The 24027-nt window shown below is 45.3% G+C and overlaps 1 protein-coding gene across 8 annotated transcripts in view; it reads right to left on the reverse strand.

The window, feature by feature from the left end:
• stk31 (serine/threonine kinase 31) overlaps positions 1–24027 on the reverse strand; it is a 187929-nt gene that overhangs the window by 99789 nt on the left and 64113 nt on the right. For 6 of the 8 annotated variants that reach the window (XM_070880935.1, XM_070880934.1, XM_070880936.1 and 3 more), the window contains exons 7-10: positions 21864–22249; positions 20981–21158; positions 13742–13924; positions 11006–11130 (exon numbers count right to left, since the gene is read on the reverse strand). In XM_070880935.1, coding sequence (XP_070737036.1) covers positions 11006–11130; positions 13742–13924; positions 20981–21158; positions 21864–22249 — 872 coding nt within the window. The remainder of the gene's footprint in view (positions 1–11005; positions 11131–13741; positions 13925–20980; positions 21159–21863; positions 22250–24027) is intronic. The other 2 variants (XM_070880941.1, XM_070880940.1) reach the window with 1 other exon arrangement.

Genomic DNA, 24027 nt, shown 5'->3' on the forward strand with positions numbered 1-24027 from the left:
CTGGGTCTTGATGACGTCACTCTTCACAGCTATCACCCTCCTGCACCAGCTCGCGCTGTACCTTGCAGTGGTAGGCCTCCACACTGCCCATGGCCACTCGCCGCTCCTTTTATGGCCCCGACCTGCCGCTGATGTTCCCTCGCAGGTTGGGGCCTTCATGCTGCCCATGGCCACCGCCCTCCGCTCCTTTTATGGCCCCGATCTGTCGCTGATGTTCCCTTGCAGGTCAGGGCCTCCTGTACGATGGGTACAGTTGCTGAAAAATTCCAACTTTAAGAGTTCTCAGTTGTGATAGAGATCCACAGAACTTTTTTATGCCCTCACTAATTTTCTCCTCTGCCCTCCACTACCCCATCCATGAAGCCATTATGTATCTGTGAACCTGTGCGGCGGTGACCAAGGATCAAACATTAAACCTTCAGTGTGACTCAGCTAGTTACTGGAAAATCTCGCTCAACCACGAGAGGATCCTGAAATTGTTTTCACTGCTGAAAAGTAAACAACTTGCATTTATAGAACGCCTTTAACGTAGTAAAACATCCCAAGGTGCTTCACAGGAGCATTAACAAACAAAATTAGACATTGAGCCACATGAGATACTAGGACAGATGGGTCAAAGAGATAGGTTTTAAGGAGCGTCTTAAAATGAGGAAAGAGAGATAGAGAGGCAGAGAGATTTAGGGAGGAAATTCCAGAGCTTAGGGCCGAGGCAGCTGAACCCTAATGGTGGAGCGATGTCCAAGAGGCCAGAATTGGAAGAGCGCAGAGATCTTGGAGGGTTATAAGGCTGGAGGAGGTTACTGAGATAAGGAAGGGATTTGAAAACAAGGGTGAGAATTTTTTAATTTTACAGAATAGGAAGGTCATGATCTCAGTTTTCATAAATGTTGAAAAGAATGGATAATGCAATCCAAGCATATTAGTTAACTTGGCTTGCATGTGCAAAACTAAAGGACACAGGAAACACTGTGAACCAACAGAAAACAAGGTACATAAAAGACAACTGAGGCCAAATTCTAGCTGCTGAGACTCTTGTCCAACCTGCTGTCGGAAAGTAGCTGCAATCTGGTATCAGAGGTGTAGTCAAGTTAAATTTTGCAGATGGGATCAGGTGTTCTGGAATCTACAGTAATGCGGATGTTTTAGCAGTTCTTGGAAGATACCAGGTTTTTTTTGTGGTGCCAAATATTTCCCAGAAGAAAAATGCCAGTCAGTGCCAAGGCACTAAAAGCATCAGTTAGCCCCAGCAAGATTCTCCAAGGAACCTAAAGGCATTGAACTGGTGCAGATGAAAAGGTTGGCACCGTGCAGTGCCAAAAGCATATTCACGGTTATATACTTAGTCTATTCATCATACCCAGGGCTCCTAGAATTCGGCACACACCAACATAAATTTTGCTGGACGAGAATATTATCTGTGGCAAGTCTGTCCCAAGATTTGGCGACATCAAAAGAGATCAAATTATTTTTTAAATACTGTATAAAAAGTTAAACTAGTGGTTTTTGTTTTGAAAAATTGGACATTGTAAACTGTTCGAAGTAATTGCTGCCACTTAACACCTAGGTGTCTCACCCAACTTTTCACCAGCAGGTAATCAATTTTCAAATCCCCACCGATTTTCAGTTTGTTTATCCACTTGGGTATCAGCCTTGCTTTAGTGGTAGCATTCTTACCACGGAGTCAGAAAGTTGTGGGTTCAAGCTCCACTCGAGACTTGAGCTCATAATCTAGGCTGACACTTTAGTGCAGTGCTGAGGGAGTGCTGCAATGTCAGAGGTGGTGTCTTTTGGATGAGACATTGGGGCCTAAATTCAGTGCCGCCAGGAAGCTGGTGGTGTTCAGGCGCTTTTCCCCCCCCGATAAGCGCTGTAATGTTTGCGGTGGCCATTGGATCCAAATTCAGCTTTTTGACCACAAAAAAGTGTTCCAGTCTTATTAGCCCTGCAAAGCTACAATTTGCAGTTTTAATTGGGGCTTTATTCCCACGGGAAATTCACCCTTAGGGTGATGTGGCAGCTGCCATTGCGGCACAGGGGCGAGGGAACGAGCGGATCGGTGCTGCTTTGGAGAGGATAACCGTGGCTTTGCAATAATCGATGGAGTGTCTGTGCTGTCATATCTGGTAGCTCTCAGACGGTGGCTGCTCGCATGCAGTCTTAAGCTAGATGCCCCCCCCCCCCCGCCGAGACCTCAGTGCTGCGTTCGCGACTAGGTTCACAAGGGACCTTCCCGTGTGGCGCCATGGCACTGACCTGAGCTCCCTCAGATTGGTGGTGGCGGTGGTGGTGGTATTGTGCCACCCCTGGTGACTTACTCAGGCTCCTCAGGCCAGGATACAGATGATGTGCTCACTCCGGCTCGCAGCATTCCTGGCTCCAGACCGGTCACTCTGCCAGTGCCTCAATGCATGGCCTCGCCCGAGCCAAGCCAGACTGAACCCTCCCAAGAGGGTGTTGACGAGTTTCCAGCTGGCCTTTCCAGGCCCAAAGCTGCTCGAGAGCATCCTAGAAGGACATCTGCAGCTTCCACACAGGGAAGACACAGCCTTCCCAGACCCATGAATCAGCCACAGAGGAGACACTGAGACAAAGTCATAGGTTAGGCACATGTAAGAGGGGTTATAAGGAAATGCACAAGGGTGGCAAATGATGTTTATGTGTTATTTTCTGCACTGTTTATAGTTCTGGTAGTTGTTTGGAGTTATATTTATGATGTAATTCAATCTTTATTTTTCGCACCTATATCTGGGTATAATGTGAGGTGAGCATCATCATCATCATAGGCAGTCCCTCAGAGTTGAGGATGATTTGCTTCCACTCTAAAAGTGAGTTCTCAGGTGACTGAGGAATCCAAAGTAGGACCGACAGTCTCTGTCACAGGTGGGGCAAAGAGTGGTTGAAGGAAAGGGTGGGTGGGGAGCCGGGTTGACGCACACTCCTTCCGCTGTCTGCGCTTGGTTTCAGCTTGCTCTCGGCGAAGAGACTCTAGGTGCTCAGCGCCCTCCCGGATGCTCTTCCTCCACTTTGGGTAGTCTTGGGCCAGGGATTCCCAGGTGCCGGAGTGGATGTTGCACTTTATCAAGGAGGCTTGGAGGGTGTCCTTGAAGTATTTGCTCTGCCCACCTGGGGCTCGCTTGCTGTGCCGGAGCTCCGAGAAGAGCGCTTGCTTTGCGAGTCTTGTGTCAGGCATGCAGACAATGTGGCCCACCGAGCAGAGCTAATCGAGCGTGGTCAGTGCTTCGATGCTGGCCCGGGCGAGAACACTGACGTTGGTGCATCTGTCCTCCCAATGGATTTGCAGGATCTTGCAGAGGCAGCATTTGTGGTACTTCTCCAGTGCTTTGATGCATCTGCTGTATATAGTCCACATCTCTAAGCCATATAGGAGGGAGGGTATCACTACTGCCCTGTAGACATAAGCTTGGTGCCAGATTTGAGGTCCTGGTCTTAGAACACACTCAGGTGATCGATGACTGCGCTGGCACACTGAAGGCAGTGTTGGACCTCATCATCGATGTCTTCCCTTGCTGACAGTAGGCTCCCGAGGAATGGAAAATTGTCCACGTTGTCCAAGGCCTCATCGTGGCTTTTGATAACCGGGTGGCAGTGATGTGTGACAGGGTCAGGTTGTCAAAGGACCTTTGTCTTACGGATGTTTCGTGTAAGGCATATGCTTTCATACGCCTCGGTGAAGGTGTTGACGATGGCTGACAGTTTGACCTCCGAGTGTGTGCAGACACAAGCATCGCCTGCATACTGTAGTTCGATGACAGAGGATGGCACGACCTTGGATCGAGCCTGGAGGCGGCAGAGGTTGAACAGATTCCCATTTGTTACCGTGCAGAATGCTGAGCTGGGGCGACGTTTCCAGTCTGAGCCCCTGGATTGAGATTTCAGTTTTCTCTGAATCTCGGGATCTCTATTTCTCTCTCTCTAGGTTTTTTTTCCCCCCTTTTCTCTTTCTCTATTCCTATTTCTCGGTCTCGCAAACAAATTTTCTTTTTATGTTTCCCATTTCCTTTTCTCACTTGTATCTCTTTCTCCTTTGCTCCCTTGCCTCCCTCTCTCTCCCACCCTCTCTCTCTCTCTCTCTCTCTCTCTCCCCTTGAATGCACGTTCTGTGCTGAACTCCTCCGGTCCATTGAAGAGGCTCCTGGACTTGTTGCTGAGCAATACGGAGCTAGCTCCGGGATGTTGCCCTGTCCACAACTCACTGATCTCTTACTGGGCTTCTCTGCTGCCGACTCAGCTGCTGTCGTCGAGCTAAACGAGCTCCGAAATCTCTGCCATTGTGCATTGGTCCTAAAAACTGGTGGGGGCACTATCAGCTAAAGGGCTGGCTTCTTATTGGTGAAAATGGGTCCGCGGGCGGAGCGGCAGTGGTGCACACTTTTACCGTGTCACTACTGCCGCAAGCTCCACACCGCCACAAGTCGGTCGATCGCAGCAATGGCCCACAACGCTGCAAAACCTCCCGGGCCAAATCTATGTTGGACGGCCAGTTGAGCCGAAAGCGGCGGCCATTCGATTTTGACAAATGGCCACCGCAAACGGGTAGCAACGGTCCTTCCCAGGACAGTGAATTTCAGAGCCATTAAATCCTGGCTCCGTCTGCCCTCTCATGTGAATGTAAAAGATTGCATGGCACTATTCAAAGAAGAACAGGAGAGGTGTCCTCGTCAACATTTATTGCTCAACCACATCACTAATAGAATAACTGGTCATGTATTTCATTGCTGTTTGTGGGACCTTGCTAATTTGCTTGCAACATTTCCTTACAACAGTGACTACATTTCAGACACTTCATCGGCTGGGAAGCATTTTGGGACCTCCCGAGGTCATAAAAGGCTCTATATAAATGCAACTGGACTCAGAACTTTTGGAAATCTAGGCTGACACTTAGTGCAGTACTGCAATGTCACAGGTGATGTCTTTCGAATGAGATATTAATTCCAGGCTCTGTCTGCCCTCTCAGGTGGACACTAAAGATCCCATGGCACTCAGATCTGATTAAGTAGCTGGGGTTACGTAAAATTGATACATTTCACACTGAACATTTGACCAACAGTTCAATATGTAAAATGCAGGTAAATTAACAATTAAAATCTGAGGGAATTATCAGGTTGGGGTCAACTAAACTGCTATGTTTTGGATAAAGAGTCAGACTGGATACTGCAAGCTCAAAGTAAGTGTGACCGTAGTCCTTTATTACAGATCTCAGAGTGCCTCTCCAGCCTGAGGCCTCCTTATATACAGGTGCTCCTAAGGGATTGTGGGATCCGTTGGGACTCCAGGGGATAAGTCCTCTGGTGGTTAGACATGGTAATTACAGTTTTACATACATAACACTCCCCCACCAAAAAGTCAACAGTGTAACTATTTACAATGTGAGTCGATCTGGGGCCTGCTTTTCCCTGGTTGATCATCTCGGTCCAAATGCTGGTATTGGCGAGTCGTTTGCTGGACTGCTCGGGGTGGTGAGCCTTGCTGGGCTGCTGCATGGTCAACCGCTGGGTCATTTGCCACTTGTGTGTGTATTGGAGGGTCGAAAAAGGTGGAGTCTATTCTGGATAGTCCGTAAATCTGAGTTTGGTTTGGTCCAAGTGTTTTCTGCAGGTGAGTCCATTTGCGAGTTTGACCACAAACACTCTACTCCCCTCTTTGTCCAAAACACTGCCAGCAATCCACTTGGGACCTTGTCCATAGTTCAACACAAATACAGGATCATTTACTTCAATTTCACGTGACACATTTGTGCAATCATGATATGAATTCTGTTGAAGCCGCCTGCTCTCTACCTGTCCGTGTAGATCAGGGTGGACTAACGAGAGCCCTTAAGTGCCCTTTTCATGAGCAGTTCAGCGGGAGGGACACCGGTGAGAGAGTGGGGTCTTGTGCGGTAAACTAAGCAGGACTCGGGATAAGTGAGTCTGCAGTGAGCCTTCAGTTACACTTTTCAAGCTCTGCTTGATTGTTTGAACTGCTCGTTCTGCCTGACCGTTGGACGCTGGCTTAAACGGGGCAGACGTGACATGTTTGACCCCATTGCGGGTCATGAATTCGGCACTGGTAAAGCACGGCCCATTGTCATTTACAAGGACATCAGGCAGGCCGTGCGTGGCAAACATGGCCCGTAGGCTTTCAATAGTGGCTGCGGAAGTGCTTGCTGACATTATCACACATTCAATCCACTTGGAGTATGCATCTATAACCACTAAAAACATTTTTCCCAAGAATGGGCCTGCATAGTCGATATGAACCAGAGACCATGGCTTGGAGGGCCAAGACCATAAACTTAGTGACGCCTCCCTGGGTGCATATATTACATTTGTGCACACAGGACTCTAAGTCTGCATCGATACCGGGCCACCACACATGGGATCTGGCTATCGCTCTCATCATTACAATGCCTGGGTGGGTACTGTGGAGATCACTGATGAAAGTGTCCCTGCCCTTTTTTGGCACAACTACCCGATTACCCCATAGGAGGCAGTCTGCCTGTATGGACATTTCATCTATGTGCCGCTGGTACAGCTTTATTTCTTCCTGCATCTCTAACGGGACACTAGACCAGCTCCCGTGGAGCACACAGTTTTTTTTTTTACTAAGGACAGTAAGGGGTCCTGGCTCGTTCAGATTCGAATCTGTCAGTCAGTAACAGCTGATTGCTCACTCTCGAATGCTTCCATTACCATAACTAAATCTGCGGGCTGTGCCATCTCCACTCTGTGGTGGGCAATGGCAGCCTACTGAGAGCATCGGCACAGTTTTATGTGCCTGGTCTGTGGCGGATGACATAGCTGTATGCGGACAACGTGAGCGCCCATCTCTGGATGCGAGCCGATACATTCGTATTTATCCCCTTATTTTCAGAAAAGGGGGATATACGCGGCTTAGGGTCGGTTTCCAATTCAAATTTGAGCCCGAACAGATATTGATGCATTTTCTTTACCCCGTAAACACACACGAACGTTTCTTTTTCGATCATACTGTAAGCCCTCTCGGCCTTAGACAGACTTCTGGATGCATAAGCAACCGGTTCCAATTTCCCAAATTCATTAGCTTGTTGCAATACACACCCGACCCCATACGACGATGCATCACATGCTAGTACCAAACGTTTACATGGATCGTACAACACAAGCAATTTGTTTGAACATAACAGCTTCCAGGCTTTCTCAAAGGCATTTTCTTGGTTTTTACCCCATACCCATTCATCTCCTTTACGCAGTAAAGAGTGCAGGGATTCTAACAATGTACTAAGACTTGGTAAGAAGTTACCAAAATAGTTCAGGAGTCCTAGAAACGACCGCAGCTCCGTCGCGTTCTGTGGTCTTGGTGCGTTTTTGATTGCCTCAGTCTTTGAATCGGTGGGCCTGATGCTGTCCGCCGCGATTTTTCTCCCCAGGAACTCCACTTCAGGCGCCAGGAAAACGCACTGCGAGCGTTTTAGCCTGAACCCCACACGATTAAGCAGACTAAGAGCCTCCTCCAGGTTCTGCAGGTGCTCTACGGTGTCCAGACCTGTAACCAAGATATCATCCTGGAAGACCACAGTGCGCGGGACCGACTTCAGCAAGCCTTCCATGTTCCTCTGGAATATCGCCGGCGCCGATCGAATCCCAAATGGGCATCTGTTGTAAACGAAAAGACCTTTGTGCGTGTTGATGCAGGTGAGGCCTTTCGATGATTCCTCCAACTCCTGCGTCATGTAGGCCGAGGTCAAGTCCAGCTTCGTGAACGTTTTCCCTCCCGCCAGCGTCGCAAATAGGTCGTCTGCCTTTGGTAGCGGGTATTGATCCTGCAGTGAGAAACGATTGAGAGTTACTTTGAAATCACCACAGATTCTGATGGTGCCTTCTCCCTTGAGGACTGGAACAATCGGACTGGCCCACTCATTGAATTCGATCGGCGAAATGATGCCCTTTCATTGCAGCCTGTCCAGCTCGATCTCCACCCTCTCTCTCTCTCTCTCTCTCTCTCTCTCATCATGCAAGGTACCGCTCTCGACTTGTGATGGATGGGTCGTGCCCCCGGAATCAAATGGATCTGCACTTTTGCTCCTTGGAACTTCCCGATGCCTGGTTCAAACAGCGAGGGGAACTTGCTTAGGACCTGGGCACGTGAGGTGTCATCGACAAACGAAAGCCCTCGGATGTCGTCGCAGTTCCAGCATAATTTTCCCAGCCAGCTCCTGCCAAACAGCGTGGGACCATCGCCCAGTACCACCCAGAGTGGTAAATCGTGCACCGCTCTACCATATGAGACCTTTACGGTAGCACTGCCAATTACGGGAATCAGTTCCTTTGTGTACGTTCTCAGTTTAGTACGAATGGGCGTCAGGACTGGCCTTGAAGTCTTGTTGCACCACAACTGATCGAAAGTCATTTTACTTATTATGGACTGGCTTGCACCCGTGTCCAGCTCCATGGACATCGGGAGTCCATTTAATTCAACCTTCAGCATTATCGGGGGATACTTTGTGGTAAATGTGTGCACCCCATATACCTCGGCCTCCTCGGTCTGAGGCTCTGGTTCATCATGGATCTGTCCTCCTCTGCAACATGGTGATTTGCAGGATTAGCAGCTCGCCTGCACATACGTTGGAGGTGTCCCATTGTTCCACAGCCCTTGCAAACGTATCCTTTGAAGCGGTATGAATGGAATCGATAATCACCGCCGCAGCGCCAACAGGATATTAATTGCCTTGTATTCACCATCCTTGATGACGGACTCGGAGTCATCTGTGGACGTGCAGCTACAGGCGCGTAAGTCCTGCCATGTACATTTCGATTCGAAAACAACGTTACTTTGTTCACAGTACTTGCAGCAGCACTAATGTGCTGGGAAATTTGTTTGGTAGTGTCACTGGAGGAGATAAACGCCTGGGCTATCGCTATGGCTTTACTCAAGGTTGGGGTGTCTACAGTCAAAAGTTTGCAAAGTATTACTTCATGGCCAATGCCAAATACAAAGAAGTTCCTGAGCATATGCTCCAAGCATCCTTCAAATTCGCAATGTCCTGCAAGGCGCTTAACTCGCCACTTCCTGGCCTTCAGACCCTCTTGTACGTGTAGAACAGACAACTCGCCATCAGAACGCTTTCCTTCGAGTTTAGATGCTCCTGGACCAGTGTGCACAAATCATACGGCTTTTCTGTGGGTTTTGCTGGAGCAAGCGGGTTTTTCATGAGGCCATACATTGGTGCCCCACAAGCGGTGAGGAGGATCGCCCTTCGTTTGGCAGCGTTCCCTTCGCCTTCCAGCTCGTTGGCCATGAAGTATAGGTCAAGTCGCTCCACGAAGGTTTCCCAATCATCTCCCTCTGCAAATATCTCCAGGATGCCCACAGTTCTCTGCATTGTTACCTTGGGGTTCATCATCTGTATCTTGTCGTCAGTTGTTATGTTTTGGATAAAGAGTCAGACTGGATATTGCAAGCTCAAAGTGAGTGTGACCGTAGTCCTTTATTACAGATCGCAGAGTGCCTCTCCAGCCTGTGTGGCCTCCTTATATACAGGTGCTCCCAAGGGATTGTGGTATCCCTTGGGACTCCAGGGGATAAGCCCTCTGGTGGTTAGATATAGTAATTACAGGTTTACATACATAACATAAACCATTTGGATTCAGGACATTTTACTGAGGTACAGAAGGCACATAATTAGTGACAGGTGTAATTCAATGTCATTAAGTGTGATGTGATGCACTTCAGTTAAAAATACAGCAGCAAGTAAATTCTGAATGGAAGTATGCTTGATGCTGTGAAAGAGTAGAGGAACTCAGGGGTACAGGTTCTCAAGACATTATAGGAAGCACCTCAGATTGATGAGGTCATTAAAAAATAGAATTTTAGGTTTTATCATAAGAGGTATAAATATAAAGTCAACTGGTAATGATGAACCTATATAAAACTTTAATAAGATCTCAGTTACACTACTGTGCAGTATTGGGCTTCACACTATAGGAAGAATATTGAGAAGGTACAGTATAGATTCTGTCTGGCATGAGGAAATACAAATACAAAAAAAGACTTGAAAACTGAGACTTTTTTCATTAGAACACAAACTGTAGGAAAATTTAACAGAAGTATTTAAAATTATGAAAGGATGGAACAGGGTAGTTAGAAGCAGACTGTTTCCAGTCATTGAGGGGTCTCGAATAAAGGTCTACAGATGCAAAATTAAATGAAAAGTTCAGAACAGAGCCAGAGAAACATTTTTACATAGGGAGTTGAGAGGCTGTGGAATTCATCTCCAGAGTTAGTGGTTGAGGCAGAAATTATGTCAACGTTCAAGACTAGATTGGATAGGTGGATGAAGAAAAAAGAAATATGGAAATACAGTGGTAATTTGATTAGAACCATTCGCTCATGTAGAGGGTAAAGCCAAAACAGGCTGATTGAAACAGGCCATTTGGCCCAATGTTGTAACTTTTATTTATTTCTAGTATTTAATCAGTGGGGAAAAGTACTATAGCACAATTCTGTTTTGTCCTCCGTGCCCATGGCATCACGGAATCCTTGATCATGCCACAATACAACAGAGCTAGAATAATGTGCCATGCCAAACAAATTTCATGTTGCTGAGAAAGCCTCAGCAACATGGAAAGGCAGCTCGTACCAGAGACTGATCTGCATTCCTAGACTCCTTCCCAATAAAAATCCATGTATAACAGATCTCCCCAATCACAACATGGGTTTTTACCTGTGGTTTGTAAACAGTCCTAAATGAGGAAAAGTAATTTACTTCCATAACTCTGGAACTACAAGGAAGTTCAAAATGGATACTCCATAAATTCTAGTCATACGTTCAGTACATTTTACTTGTGATGATTTATAGTGAAATTTTAATTAAAAGGTTCAGTCAAGAATTTTCTAACATCAGCAAATGACTGTATATCACACATCGATTGTCTCATCACATTGGTCAATAAAAATTGTCAAAACTCCAGAAGACATTACAAAAAATTAATTATGAACCTGCCAAGCAAGCAATGTAAACTCTTACCGAACCCGTTTGAGATTTTCAACTTTGCTGGCCAAACATTTGAGCTTTGTTTCAACAGCATGCTTTAGTTCAGCTGACAATTTTAGTTCTGCTTCTTGATGTTGTTTTAATTCCTCTTCCATTTTCTAGAAAACAGAACACAGATAATGATAACTTTAAATTTCTTCAACTGTTCTAACAACCATGATGCACTTAACTTTTCAAGTAAGAAATTTTAAGTAAATCCATTTCATTTTGTACCTTCTTGTATCCTCAAACCATATACCAACTGTAGCCAACACCATGTCAATGGTCTTCAGAGCCAGCTACCATTAGCTGTGCAACAGTTGTCTCCCTCATCTCCAGAGGAAAACACCTGGCCTCTGTTTGACACCTCCAACAGCAAAACAGTTAAGATTGAGGACTAAAATAGTTGCCTATTAATTTTTTTTTAATCAAGACATAGAAATGGATAGGAAACCAAGTTTAGAAAACAGAAATGCTCTAAGTGATCGTTCATAAAAAGATTCTGGGACTTATAGGCAAAGATTCATGTTAGGAATTGTAGTCAGCTAAAAAAAATGAATATCTTCAGATGGCGATAATAAGCCCTTTGAATTCAAGCCTCGGGTGTCTCAGAGGAATGGGCAACTAAAGGTCCATTAGCTTGACTTCAGTAATAGCGAAGATGCTCAAAAGGTATCATTAGAGATGCCCTATACGACCATTTAAGACAGGGAAAGCTACATCTGTGACATCCAACAAGACTTCCGGAAAAGATTATGGGCTAGAGCCTCCACTTTTGGGCTTATCGTCCAAAAATGGGCGATATTTCCGGCGTGGGAGGTTAAAAAAAGGGTTTTCAGATCGCCGGCTTCTCACCCATTCTCAAAGCATCTAGTCTCCATTTTTGAAAATGGTGTTACCACAGGCGATCGGAAATGGGCGTTAGCGTAAAATTTTTTTGACCTTCTGCCGTAAAGTGTCACCGTCCTTAGCAATGGCATGGTAACGCTCGATTCCTGCGATTCAGGAGATCAAGAGTCATCATGACATGCACAGAAGAGGAGACAGAGAGAGAGGAAGCTCAGAGGCACTGAAAGCGTGTGTGGCTGTGGTGTGTGCTTATTTAGCTATTGTGGGAGGCACGAGGGAGATTCATCAGTAGCAAAAAGCCGACTAAGCACCAAGAACATAGTTGGCACTGAGTTTTTGTCCAACAAGTAAGATATAACATGGAAGGGCTGGTGGAGGCCCTAGAGCTGGTAGCCAGGAACACTGGTGGCAGAGCACTTTCAGTGGTCCTGGAACACGGTACTACACCCAAAGGTGCCGCACCCCCATTACCAACCACACAAGAGCCAGCAGCAACATCTTGCCTCTGGAGCACGTTCCCACCTCAGGACCATCCTCTCCCGTATCCGTCCAAGCAGGGTTTCGGCCATCATTTCCTCCCCGCAATGAAGCATCGCCCGAGGAGCTCCTCGTCCTTGGTCAGGTGGCTTGGAGTCAGGAGGGGAAGGGGAAGGGGTAGGGGTGGGGGGTGGCGAGAAGGGTTGGTTTGTACAGAAATACTGATGATTTCAGACTAATGTTTGGTTTAAATGTTTTTTATTTAACGAAACCTTGTAGTGCATTGGCTCAGATAGCTGGTGATTCCTTATCAAAGGGTATAATCACACTTAATTTCAATCAATTTAAACTGTCACAATGGTGATGCCCACCATTGATGCATCACCTGCACACCCAGCAGTGTGTCAGCCTTGTAAATAACACCAACGTTCTTTCAGGTAAAATGATCATTGATGAGCTCCTGACATAAGGCTCTTGCAGCTATCATGCCACCAGGGGTCCTTCCATGCGGTCTACAGGGGGAGGGGGAGGGGCGGGGGCATGGCTTCAGCCTGATTGTCTGGGCTGATGTCAGCGTCCGCCTCCTCATCCTCCTTTTCCTCTCTCTGGTGAGGTGGACTGTCAGACTCAGGCGATTTTTATCCCCTCCTGATAGCCAAGTTGTGCAGCATGGAGCACACCAACACAAACTGAGCTACCTGCTCAGAGTGGTATTGCAGTTCGCCTCCCGAGTGGTCCAGGCATCTAAAGCGCTGCTTCACCACTCCAATGGTTTTCTCCACGATATTGCGAGTTGCTCTGTGGCTCCCATTGTATCGCCTCTCGGCTTCGGTGTGGGTGTCACGCAGGGGGGTCATCAACCAGGTGGCGAGGCCATATCCTTTGTCACCAAGCATCCAGCATTGACCTTGTGGCTCCTTGTTAAACAAGTCAGATACAATGCTCTCACGCAGGATGTGAGCATCATGGATGCTGCCCGGAAATTGAGCATTCACTGCCAGTATAATTTGCTGGTAGTCAACAACCAGTTAGACATTCAGGGAGTGGAACCCCTTGCGGTTCCTGAAAACCTTTGCATCCTGAAAAGGTGCCCGCATCGCGTTGTGCGTACAGTCTATTGCTCCCTGCACCTTGGGGAAGTTAGCAATTCTGCTGAATCCTAGAGCCCTCTCACTATGTCTCCCTGGTCATAGGGAAGCTGATCAAGTCCCTTCTGCGTGCTTCAGTGACCTGTCTAATGCAACGATGTGTGGCATGCTGGGAAAGTCCGCAAATGTCTCCAGCTGTGGCCTGAAAAGAACCCGAGGTGTAGAACGACAGTGCCGCGGTGATTTTGACCTCGGCAGACATTTCAGTACTGATGGTGCTGGCAGGCTACAGATCTGCCTTTATCAGCTGGCATACCTCAGTGATGACCTCTTTGTGGAAGCGCAGTCTCCGAAGGCAGGTGGTGTCAGGCAAGTCGAGATAAGAATGCTTCCTCTTGTACTTGCAGGTGGTGTAACATCTGGTCCTCCTCATCAGTCTGTCACGTCTTACATTGGGCACATAATGCAGTGGAGCGTATCTTCGGCGATCTCGAGTCTGCTGCATGTAAGTGATCATCAAGAGAGGGTGAGAAAGGACAGGCCCCATTGCAGTAGCTCTGTTTTCCACCGATTGGTCACAAACAAGGAATGTCCCAAGGAAGACACCTATTCAATTCCAATCGGTCACAATATGGTCAAGATGTTTGTAGAGATGTTCACATCAACTCCAACGACCTGCAGAGTACATCCAAACTCCGCCAAGGTTGAAGCACAGCAGCCTTTTAAAGGACACGACATGTGATTTAGAACATGGCGTCCATAACGCTGTGATTAGTTCCGCTTAGTTCCACATTTTCTGGCCGTTTTTTTGGGCGAGCGATATTGTGGGCGGTGTGTGTGCGAGATGGTGAAATTGACGCTGGACGACCTCATGGCCGCTAGTTTCAGTAAATATGCTCTTTACGACAAAAAAAAGTGGGCAAGCGGTATTATTGAATCTTGGCGTTAAGCACATGGGGAACATAACGCATGGCGATAAGTTTCCTAAAAATGCCCGTCAGTTTCCATTTTGTGCCAAAATGGGCGATATATGGGCGTTATACATCATTTTAGCGGTAAAATGGGTGTTAAGCATGCAAAAAAAGTGGAGTTTCTAGCCCTATGCCTTATAAATTTGATTGAATTTTAGAAGAAGTCATCTAGGTTAGTAGATGAGGGCAACCTGGACGTTCAGGGAGTTTCTGTAAGACAGAACCTTGTGCAATTAGTGGAAATCTACTGCAGTGGGTTGAGAATTGGCAGAATGCTCACAGGTAGAACATTTCTGACAATGGAATTGGATCAGATCAGTTACCAGTGGTATCCCGCAGGAATTGATGTTCGGGCCTTTGCTTTGCTATTCATTAATGATCTAGATGTAGGTATTGGGAGAACGCAACTTTGTGGACGATAGCAAGATGTGTCAGAGTGCGAGGACTGTAGAGGATGCTCAACTACACCAAGCAGATCTCAATGTGTTGGGGGAAATATATTTGGCAAATGATATCTAACTTAAAAGTTCGGAGTGATTATTTGCAACATATTTTTGACTTTCTGCGCGTGTGCTCGTTTGGTACCACGCATGCACTTGCAATCCGGTTGCGCATGCACAGTACCCAACCATGCGGCACTGCGCCGCCATGCTTCTTTCGGCTCCGTGCGGAGAAGGTCAGGTCGGATGGGGGGGTGGAGAGGAAAGGGGAGGGTGGAGAGGGGATCGAAGCAGGGTGGAAAAGGGATCGAAGAGCGGATCGAAGGGAGGCTTGAAAAAAATAAAGACATTTTCCCATTGGAACAAAGATGCTTAAAAGGAAGAATCTAGTAGATGTTTTCAAAATTATGAAAGGTTTTGAGATGGCAAACAGTAAAAGGTGGCTTCCACTGGTTGGTAAACTGGCAATAAGGGACATAGAATGGTAAGTATTATTTGCAGAACCAAAGGCAGAAGTTAGAAGAAATTATTTCACACAAAAGGCACAGAGATGCCAAGTTTTTGTATGGCCTGGTTATAAGAACACTAGGTTTAGTTAACCCGATAGGAGAGGAGAGGGGATCGGAGGGGTGGGGAAAAAAGAGGAGATCGGAGGTGGCAGAAGATAAGGGATCAGCAAGGGGGAGGCAGAAGGGGAGAGATGTTCGGGGGAGGGGGAATAGAGGAGGAATGGGGGTCGGGGGGGGGGGGTGTGTGGAGAGGAGCTCGAAGAGAGTAGAGCTCGGGGCTGGGAGGTCAGGAGCTCGGGGAGAGGAGGTCAGGAACTTGTTGGGGGTGGGGGCACAGTGAGAACAGTGGGGTGGGAGAGAGGAAGAATGTGATCCAGATCTGGGGGAGGCGGGGGGGGGGGGGGGGGGGGGAGAAATGAAGACAAGAACGTGATCCAGATGGGAAGATATATCACATTCTCCCGCCCTCCGTTAGGCCTGAATCACGGTCTTCCGCCCCCACCTTGCACCACTTTATACCTGCACCACTTTCGCCCTCTCTTCCACCCCACCCCACATTCCCGCCCTAGGCTGCAGCGATTCAAGGTGGCAGCTCACTACTACCCTCTCAAGGGCAACTAAATTGATTTTTTTTTTTTTAAACGACAGCCTATTCTGTGTTGGTCCTACAACATGCATAATATTATATTTATATATTCTGTGCCGGTCTCGACTATTCCAATGTTCTCCTGGCCAGCTTCCCATCTTCCACCCTCAATGAACTTGAGCTCACCCTAACACACAGCAAATCCCATTCACCCTTGTGCTCACTAAGCTGCGCAGCTATGCAGCTTTCTGGAGGTCCCATGCAGTTCGTTAAAGGGACTGCACGCCCCCCAAAAATTTGGGGTAACATTGTCCATCAACACCTCGATTGTAAAATTCTCATCTGTAAGTTAAAATACCTCCATGCTCACTCCTTCCTATCTAAACTCGGCCGTGAGTGTACTGGGTCCTGTCTGTTCTCTGAAAGCAGTAGTGTTAGCAGCACTGTGAGCTCTGCAGCCTGGCTTTCACAATGAAACATAGAAAATAGGAGCAGTAGTAGGCCATTCGGCCCTTCGAGTCTGCACCGCCATTCAATATGATCATGGCTGATCCTCTATCTCAACACCATATTCCCACTTTATCCCCATACCCTTTGATGCCTTTTGTTTCTAGAAATCTATCTATTTCCCTCTTAAATATATTTAGTGACTTGGCCTCCACAGCCTTCTGTGGTAGAGAATTTCACAGGTTCACCACCCTCTGAGTGAAAACATTTCTCCTCATCTCAGTCCTAAATTTCCTACCCCATATCCTGAGATTGTGACCCCTTGTTCTCGACTTCCCAGCCAGGGGAAACATCCTTCCGAAAGGATCAAATTACACATTCCAGACAAACTGCTAGGTGTGTCTTGTCCTCCAAGGGGACCAACCAGAAATCTGGTCTTATACTCCAAGGGGACCAATCAGAACTTTGGTGTTACAAATAGTTACAGCCTTAAAAGTTTAGTGTTATGCACATGGTCAGATCTAATGCTAAATATAAATACACCCTACAGAGAACATAATTGAAGCCAGTGGTCAAAGAATGAGATCTGGTTCACTCTCTAAAAAGGTTCATAACCAATGCTGTGAAGCTCTAGTTAAAGGAAAAAGCAAACTGGGTTCTAGGTTGTATTCACGGAACGATTCACTACAAAGCAAAGTATGCCATTTGTTCTTTTACAAAACCTGGGTTAAGCCTTAGTTAGAATACTGTGTCCAGTTTTGGTCTCCTCACATAGGCCGGAATCTTTCCAGCTCTGCGAGTGCGGGTTTGGAGGCGGGCCTGCTGTCAAAATGATCCTGATTAACACCGGGTCGGTATCCCGCTCTGAACCTGCCTCCGAGTTTCTGACCGGTCAAATCTGCGTTCGGATAGCAAACCCAACAGCAAGCGGTGGAACAGGAAATTATTAAAAGGTACTTAAATGCTCGTTAAGAGGCTTAAAAGCAGGCACTTACAATTTTACTAACTGACGGATTTGCCGTGCCACGGAGAACACGTCAGGCAAGTGGAATCGGGTTCTCAGTGACACTTGCTTTGGATGGTTGACAGCTGCAGAAGTGGTATAAAAGCTACCATTTCACAGCTGTTCACTTTCCAATGTCAGAAGCTTCAGGGTTTGGAAAAGACTTTTAAGCTGTATGCAGTTTGGAAGTGTTAGCATTGAACTCTCTATTCACTGTCACCTACTTGGAGCAACCTCTCTCACCATTGACAGGGCGCTTCTGTCATCTCAACCTCACCTGCCATCTATTCCAGCAGCATCAGTGATCTTGAAAGAAATCCCACCTTGGTCCTTAGAATCACACCACGATCAGCGCCAACACCAACATCACTAAACACACCAGCACCACCACCAACCTTCTCAGCAATCACCTGTTGCTGCACAGTACACAGAGCATCAGCACCCGACCACATTGCTACCCGGGAGGCCAGGGATGGCCTCACCATGGCCACATTTACTTCACTTCATGCTGTACACCCTGACTGCCACATGATGCACCAGATTGGCACAGCCCACACCAGCTCAATAAAGCATCCTTGCAATGTCCAACCCATTTTTCTTTCACACTCTTCGGATTGTGGGGGGTACCCTTCTGTCTTACCATTCACTACAACTCACTAAGCCGCTTCCAAGGTGCCCACAAATCTGTCCAAGAATGCAAAGTGTTAAAATAAAGATTTCAATGTTTGACAACACATCAACATTACTACACATGAACATTGGCTAAAGGACCCAAGTGCCTATGCTTGTGTGTTGTTAGTTGGTATGATTGGAGCGATAAGGAAGTAAAGGGTTATGGGAAGTGGGCAGGGAAGTGGAGCTGAGCCCATGATCAGATCAGTCATGATCTTACTGAATGGCGGAGCAGGCTCGAGGGGCCAAATGACCTACTCCTATTTCTTATGTTCTTATGTTCAAGGATGAGGGTGAATGTGAGGGGTGGCTAGGTGAAATGGGGAACCGATAATGTAGATAGAGAGGGATGGATGGAGGTGCAAGGTAAGTTGGTGTGAGTAAGGATGTGCAGGGGTAGAGTAGGAAAGGCAGAATGATGGGGATGTGATGAGTGGCACAGCAGGATAAGGTTGAGTGTGGTTTTGCAATAACATTTTGTGATCCACTGCAATCATTGAAAGGTTTGCACCACTGCAGCCTGGTCCTCCTGACAACATCCCTGCTGTGCTCTCCTCTGCAATATGCAACCAGGCTGCCTGTATTGGTGTCCTGGGGAGGTCCCTTCCACCCATGGGATGGGAAGAGGACCACCCCACGTGCTGTGACTCCCTCCATAAGCATCTGAAGTAAGTCCTGGGAGAACCTTGGTGAAGCTTTGTGCAGTGCTAGTCAGTGTTTGTAGCACCTCAATGCTGCAGAACACTGATAGAAGAACTGTCAAAATCATTGTCGGCATGATCCCTTTAAGGAAACCAGCTGATGACATGTCATCAAATGAGGTCATCAGACTGGCTTCCTCTTAATTGGCCGGGAAGCCCAGAGGCCAGGCTTAACAAGCTCAATCATCGGAAAATTAGGGACAGAAAGCGGGCTCGAGTCGGGAGCGGGCTTACTCCATGCCACCAACCCAAGCCACATCGATCCCGCCGAGAGTGGTGAAATCGCGGCCAGTGTGGGCCACTGAGGCTTTGGAACGGGTGCAGAGAAGGGCCACAAGATTAATTCCCAATTTAAAATAACTTACTCCCAGGGTCTTGAAGTCTGCTAATGTTATACTGCTATTGATTTCTCTTTATATTGTAGTAATAGTAACCGTTGTACTTTCTGACTTAACAGGCTAAGTCATTTTAGATGCAGTAACCATTGAACTGTTGAATTAAGTCTGGCCTTAAATGAATGGTCAGTTTAGACAATAAGCCTAATTAAAAGATATTCCAGTGCATACAGCAGAAAACTTTAATTAGTTGATAACAGGTTCTGCAGAAGGGAACATCTTCAAGTACATCATCCTTTCAGAGGCAGGAGATTGGTATGAAATGGTACAGGTTTATAATTAGAATTTTCACTTGGTAGAATAGTAACAAGAGTGAAACTATCGATAACAAAACAAAGTAGTGAAATACAATTCTTAAATTATAGTACAGGGTATCCTAAAGTAGAAGTATATAGCAATTCTAAGATTGTAACCATCTTCTCAATGAGAAAAGTTAATAAGGGACATGGGAAAAAAGGATTCAGCACAGACACAGGACAGGCAGAAAAGCCCCCTTTATTTATTCATTACGAGGGAGATCTTGAAGCCTTACTTAAAATAAGCACCTGCCTGAGAAAGACTACAGTCTGGAGCTGAAAATTTAGGGAGTGAGAGTCAAGTAAAGGGAGTTACGGATCTGTGGCTGTAAGGACAGTACATAATCAAATCAGTGTTGAATGATACATAGTATGAAACATACGAAATGGCATGTAGAAGGGTCGAGAAAAAGGTGTAAAAAGTGGGTGTTGGAACAGATACTTTGGAATTTGATTAAGGCTTAATCAACCAGTATACCAAGTTTTGACCTGTAACACATTTGCTAAGTATTGCTGTTAAGTGTCTGTTTCATTATTGTATGCTTAATAAATCAGTAACATCTGACATTCAATGTTGCGAACCCTATTAATTTGAGGAGTAAATTATAAAGAACACACACATTTACTCCCTTCTCTAACACTATTGAGGCTCTCCTGCCTTCCGTTTTCAGTTCTAACTATCTCGTCTCTTCTCGTATGCTGATGGATTACATACTGATGTATGTTTATTAGTTTCTGTTTATACTTTCCAGCATTGATAGTCTTTTCCTTTTGATCAGAAACATACATTAGGTTAGTTCATTGTTACACATCTTTAAAATCATACGGTAACAGCTAACAGTGCTGGTATTTTGTTTTACATTCCTTCAGCCACATGAAACCTGAAACTCAAGAGTAGAACCTCCTGCACATAAGAATGTAAGAATTAGGAGCAGGAGCAGGCCATAAGGCCCTTCGAGCCTGCTCTGCCATTCAATATCATGGCTGATCTTCGACCTCAACTTCACTTTCCTGCCCGACCTCAACTTCACTTTCCTGCCCGATCTCCATATACCCCTAGAATCCAAAAGTCTATCCATCTCAGCCTTGAATATCCTCAACGACTCAGCATCCACAGCCCTTTGGGGTAGAGAATTCCAAAGATTCACAACCCTCTAAGTGAAGAAGTTCCTCCTCATTTCAGTCTTAAATGGCTGACCCCTTATCTCGAGATGATGCCCCGAGTTCCAGATTCTCCAGCCAGGGGAAGCAACCTCTCAGCTTCTACCCTGTCAATCCCCCTCAGAATCTTTTATGTTTCAATAAGATCACCTCTCATTCTTCTAAACTCCAGAGAGTATAGGCACAATCTACTCAATCTCTCCTCATATGACAATCCTCTCATCCCAGGGATCAATGCACATTTTGAGAGCTAGCTTCAAAGCTTAAAGACCTATAATGGAAACTGTTTTAAAAATGAACAAAAATAAAAACCTTTAGAACAAAATTAAGAAAGCCTCAAAGTAAGTGATCACATCTATTTAACATTAGCATACCTTTAATTCAAGTTGCTGCTGTTTAAGCTGCCCTTCCAGTAAATGACAATTTTGGAGATACGTGCTGTTTTGCGCTCTCAACTTTTCATTTTGATCTTCCAGTAATCTTTGATCATGCTGCATCTTGATCATATTGAGCTTCTGTCCTGGACTACGTTGAATTAATGTTTTTCTCACCCTGAAGAGAGCAATATAAAATAGTTATTGAAATATATGTTTGATTTCTCTGCAGTATCCATTAATTTCTCATGCATTGAAACTTCCAACTTTGATGCAACTTGTTTATAAACACAGCAGTATAAAAACAAGCACTTTTTGCAAAAGATCTACCAAACAGTTCTTTTCAAATTTTCAACAAAAAATTGAGAAACTTGCCTAACTCCTTTTTGGAGCAGCAACAGTGGTGATTAAAAAGAGTAAATCTGCTGCTGTATTTTTATGCGGAAAGGACCTCAAAAAGAACTTAAAAGTTGTTGGAACATGACAGGACCCTGCACTCTGTCCACTCTAAGCAATGGATTCTACAGTAGTTTGTGGAACTGCCATGTTACTAACTTCTGGGATAGGAAAGATGAAAATTCCTCTATTTTAGTCCCACTTCTATCTATTAGAAGCTCCCTTAAATAGTCAGAGTCATCCAATTAATCTCAGCAGTAGGACCATTAATAAAAGGCTAAATGATCATAATTCTTCCAGTTGTAGGTGCTGACCCAGAACAAATCAGTCATTTAGAAATTCTGTAACATCCAAGTATATGGCACTATCTGCTTTGCACTATTTAATAACTTTATCTCAAATACAATTTGCTGGTAATAACCGTGTATCTAAAACCAACTTAATTAACATTTCAAAAGCAGACTAATATCAAATATCTTGCACTTACGATGCATGTACAAGGGCATTTTCCCCATCCATCTTTAGATCTCTGTTTTTATGTTCTACAGCGTCTACTCTTCCTTTTGGTTTGCATCCCAGCTGACCATTTCTTGACTGCAGCATATTCTTCACTCTCTGTGAGCCACTGCTGAGACCCTGAAACCCCTCTGCTTTCCTGCCAGAAATCATTGGGGCTGTATTACTCTTTATTCCTTCATAGTTGTGGACAGAGGCTGCATTGCATTTTTCAGCAAACCCCTTTTCAGCAACTTCTTGACCAATATTGAGACCTTCACTTTCTGCGTCAACAAGAAAGGCTCCATCCTGAGCTGTATCTCTGTGACTGACCCGGATTATCTTGTCATTTATCAAACTGGCCAGAAATCTTCTTCCCTGAAGCAAGGATAAAGAAAATGCATGTATTAAAACAATTAAAAATGGATTAACGATAGTTTGCTGGATGTCCAGTAACTAAGGAACTTGTGTGTCCTATTTTGTCAGACAGAGGCTTGAAAGATGGGGGAAACAAAGTGAAGTCTAGAAAGAATTGTACACAAATCTATTTTTATCATATATTCCAAAAATGGAAATCCATACATGCTAGATGTCTTCTGTTCCATTGCCCATAGTGGGGTCCTTACATCAAGAGAATTGCAAGGAAGTAACCAATTTCCTTGACCATTTTGTTATAAAATTCATCTGAGCCTGGTTCCTTCACTTGCTTTAACTTGCTCAGCCCATCAGTGACTGGCTCATCGGAAATGTCTATTTTTTAATACTTCCTCTGCTTCTCCCTTCCCCAACCCCAGAAATTCAACTTTCATACTGGGGCGTTTCCCCATTAGTCTCTGTGAACAGAAGAATTCATTTTGAATATTTGCTATCCCTTGATCACTTGATATCATGTTACCTTTGGGATCTTTCGCTGACCCCACCATTTCCTTTTGATCTGCTTGCTGCAGACATATTTATTAAAATGCATGACATTTATTTTAATATCCCTGCTATACTAACCTGATTTTAGCTCTCTAACCAGTTTGTTAACCTTCTTTATTGTTATATTTGTCTCAGTGCACCATGCTAGCTGTACACATTTATTTTCATTGCTGTCTGCATTAGTCTCTTCCCTCTGTTACCCTTCTTCCCTAAATGGTAGATATTTGTTCTATACAGTGTAGTATTTCTAAACATGATCGACTTTCCTGCTATGCATTTCCAGTGTAAGTGTTGCCTAGTACAGTTTCCTGTGCTCACCCTCATCCCCTCAAAATCTTCCTTTCTAAAATTGAATGAGTACAATAGAAACATTTTTTGTTCCATTATAAGCCTATCCTTACTGCTGCCAAAAGTGTTCTGACTCTGACCGACTCTACCAGATCTTGATTATTACTTAATATCCAGTCTATTTGTAGCGCTGCTCACTTGAGATCCTGGATCAACTATTCCATGTAACAAACCAATATTATGTCCTATGTCCTGCTTTAATTTCTACTACACCTTAAATAGATTTCTCAATCTATCCCTGGTAATTTGAAGTTACCCTAACAACTGCATCAGTTCCTGGACACACTTCTCTAATTTGACAACAAAGTTCTTGGGCCAATCAGCCCTCCTGACCAGGTTTTCTATCACAGATAACCAGAATTAGTTTCCTTCCCTTTGTCTCTCAATCCCATCCAAAGGGTTTTCACATTATCCACTCCCAGACCCGGTAGGTCCAGTTCTTTTTCACATAAAAGGCTACTCTCCCTGCAGTTTGCCTTTTCTATCTCCATGAAGTAATTTATATCCCTCTACATTTATTCACCCCTGTAGCATTGTTGAACCAAGTCAATTATCATGCCAGTGATATCTTAGCTACTCTTCTCTTGCAAAGACACCACGGCTTCCATTTTATTTCTAAGACTTCTACCATAAATATACATAATTTCTAGGCATCCATTTCTCCCACTTCCTACAGATTTAATGTGTCATTATTGTCTCCATGTGGTCACATCTGTATATTGTATAAATTTATCTGCTGCATCAGTGTCTGCCACTGAACCATCATCTTGCTCTGTAACATGTATCCAGCGTCAGTATCTTTTCTACCTCCATTATTTCACGTCCCTCTTTCTCAGTCTGCTGTTAGCCCCTCCACTCTAGTTTAAATTCTCCCTCACTGCCTTATT

Source organism: Pristiophorus japonicus, chromosome 5, assembly GCF_044704955.1.
Source record: "Pristiophorus japonicus isolate sPriJap1 chromosome 5, sPriJap1.hap1, whole genome shotgun sequence".
Lineage (NCBI taxonomy): Eukaryota > Metazoa > Chordata > Chondrichthyes > Pristiophoridae > Pristiophorus > Pristiophorus japonicus.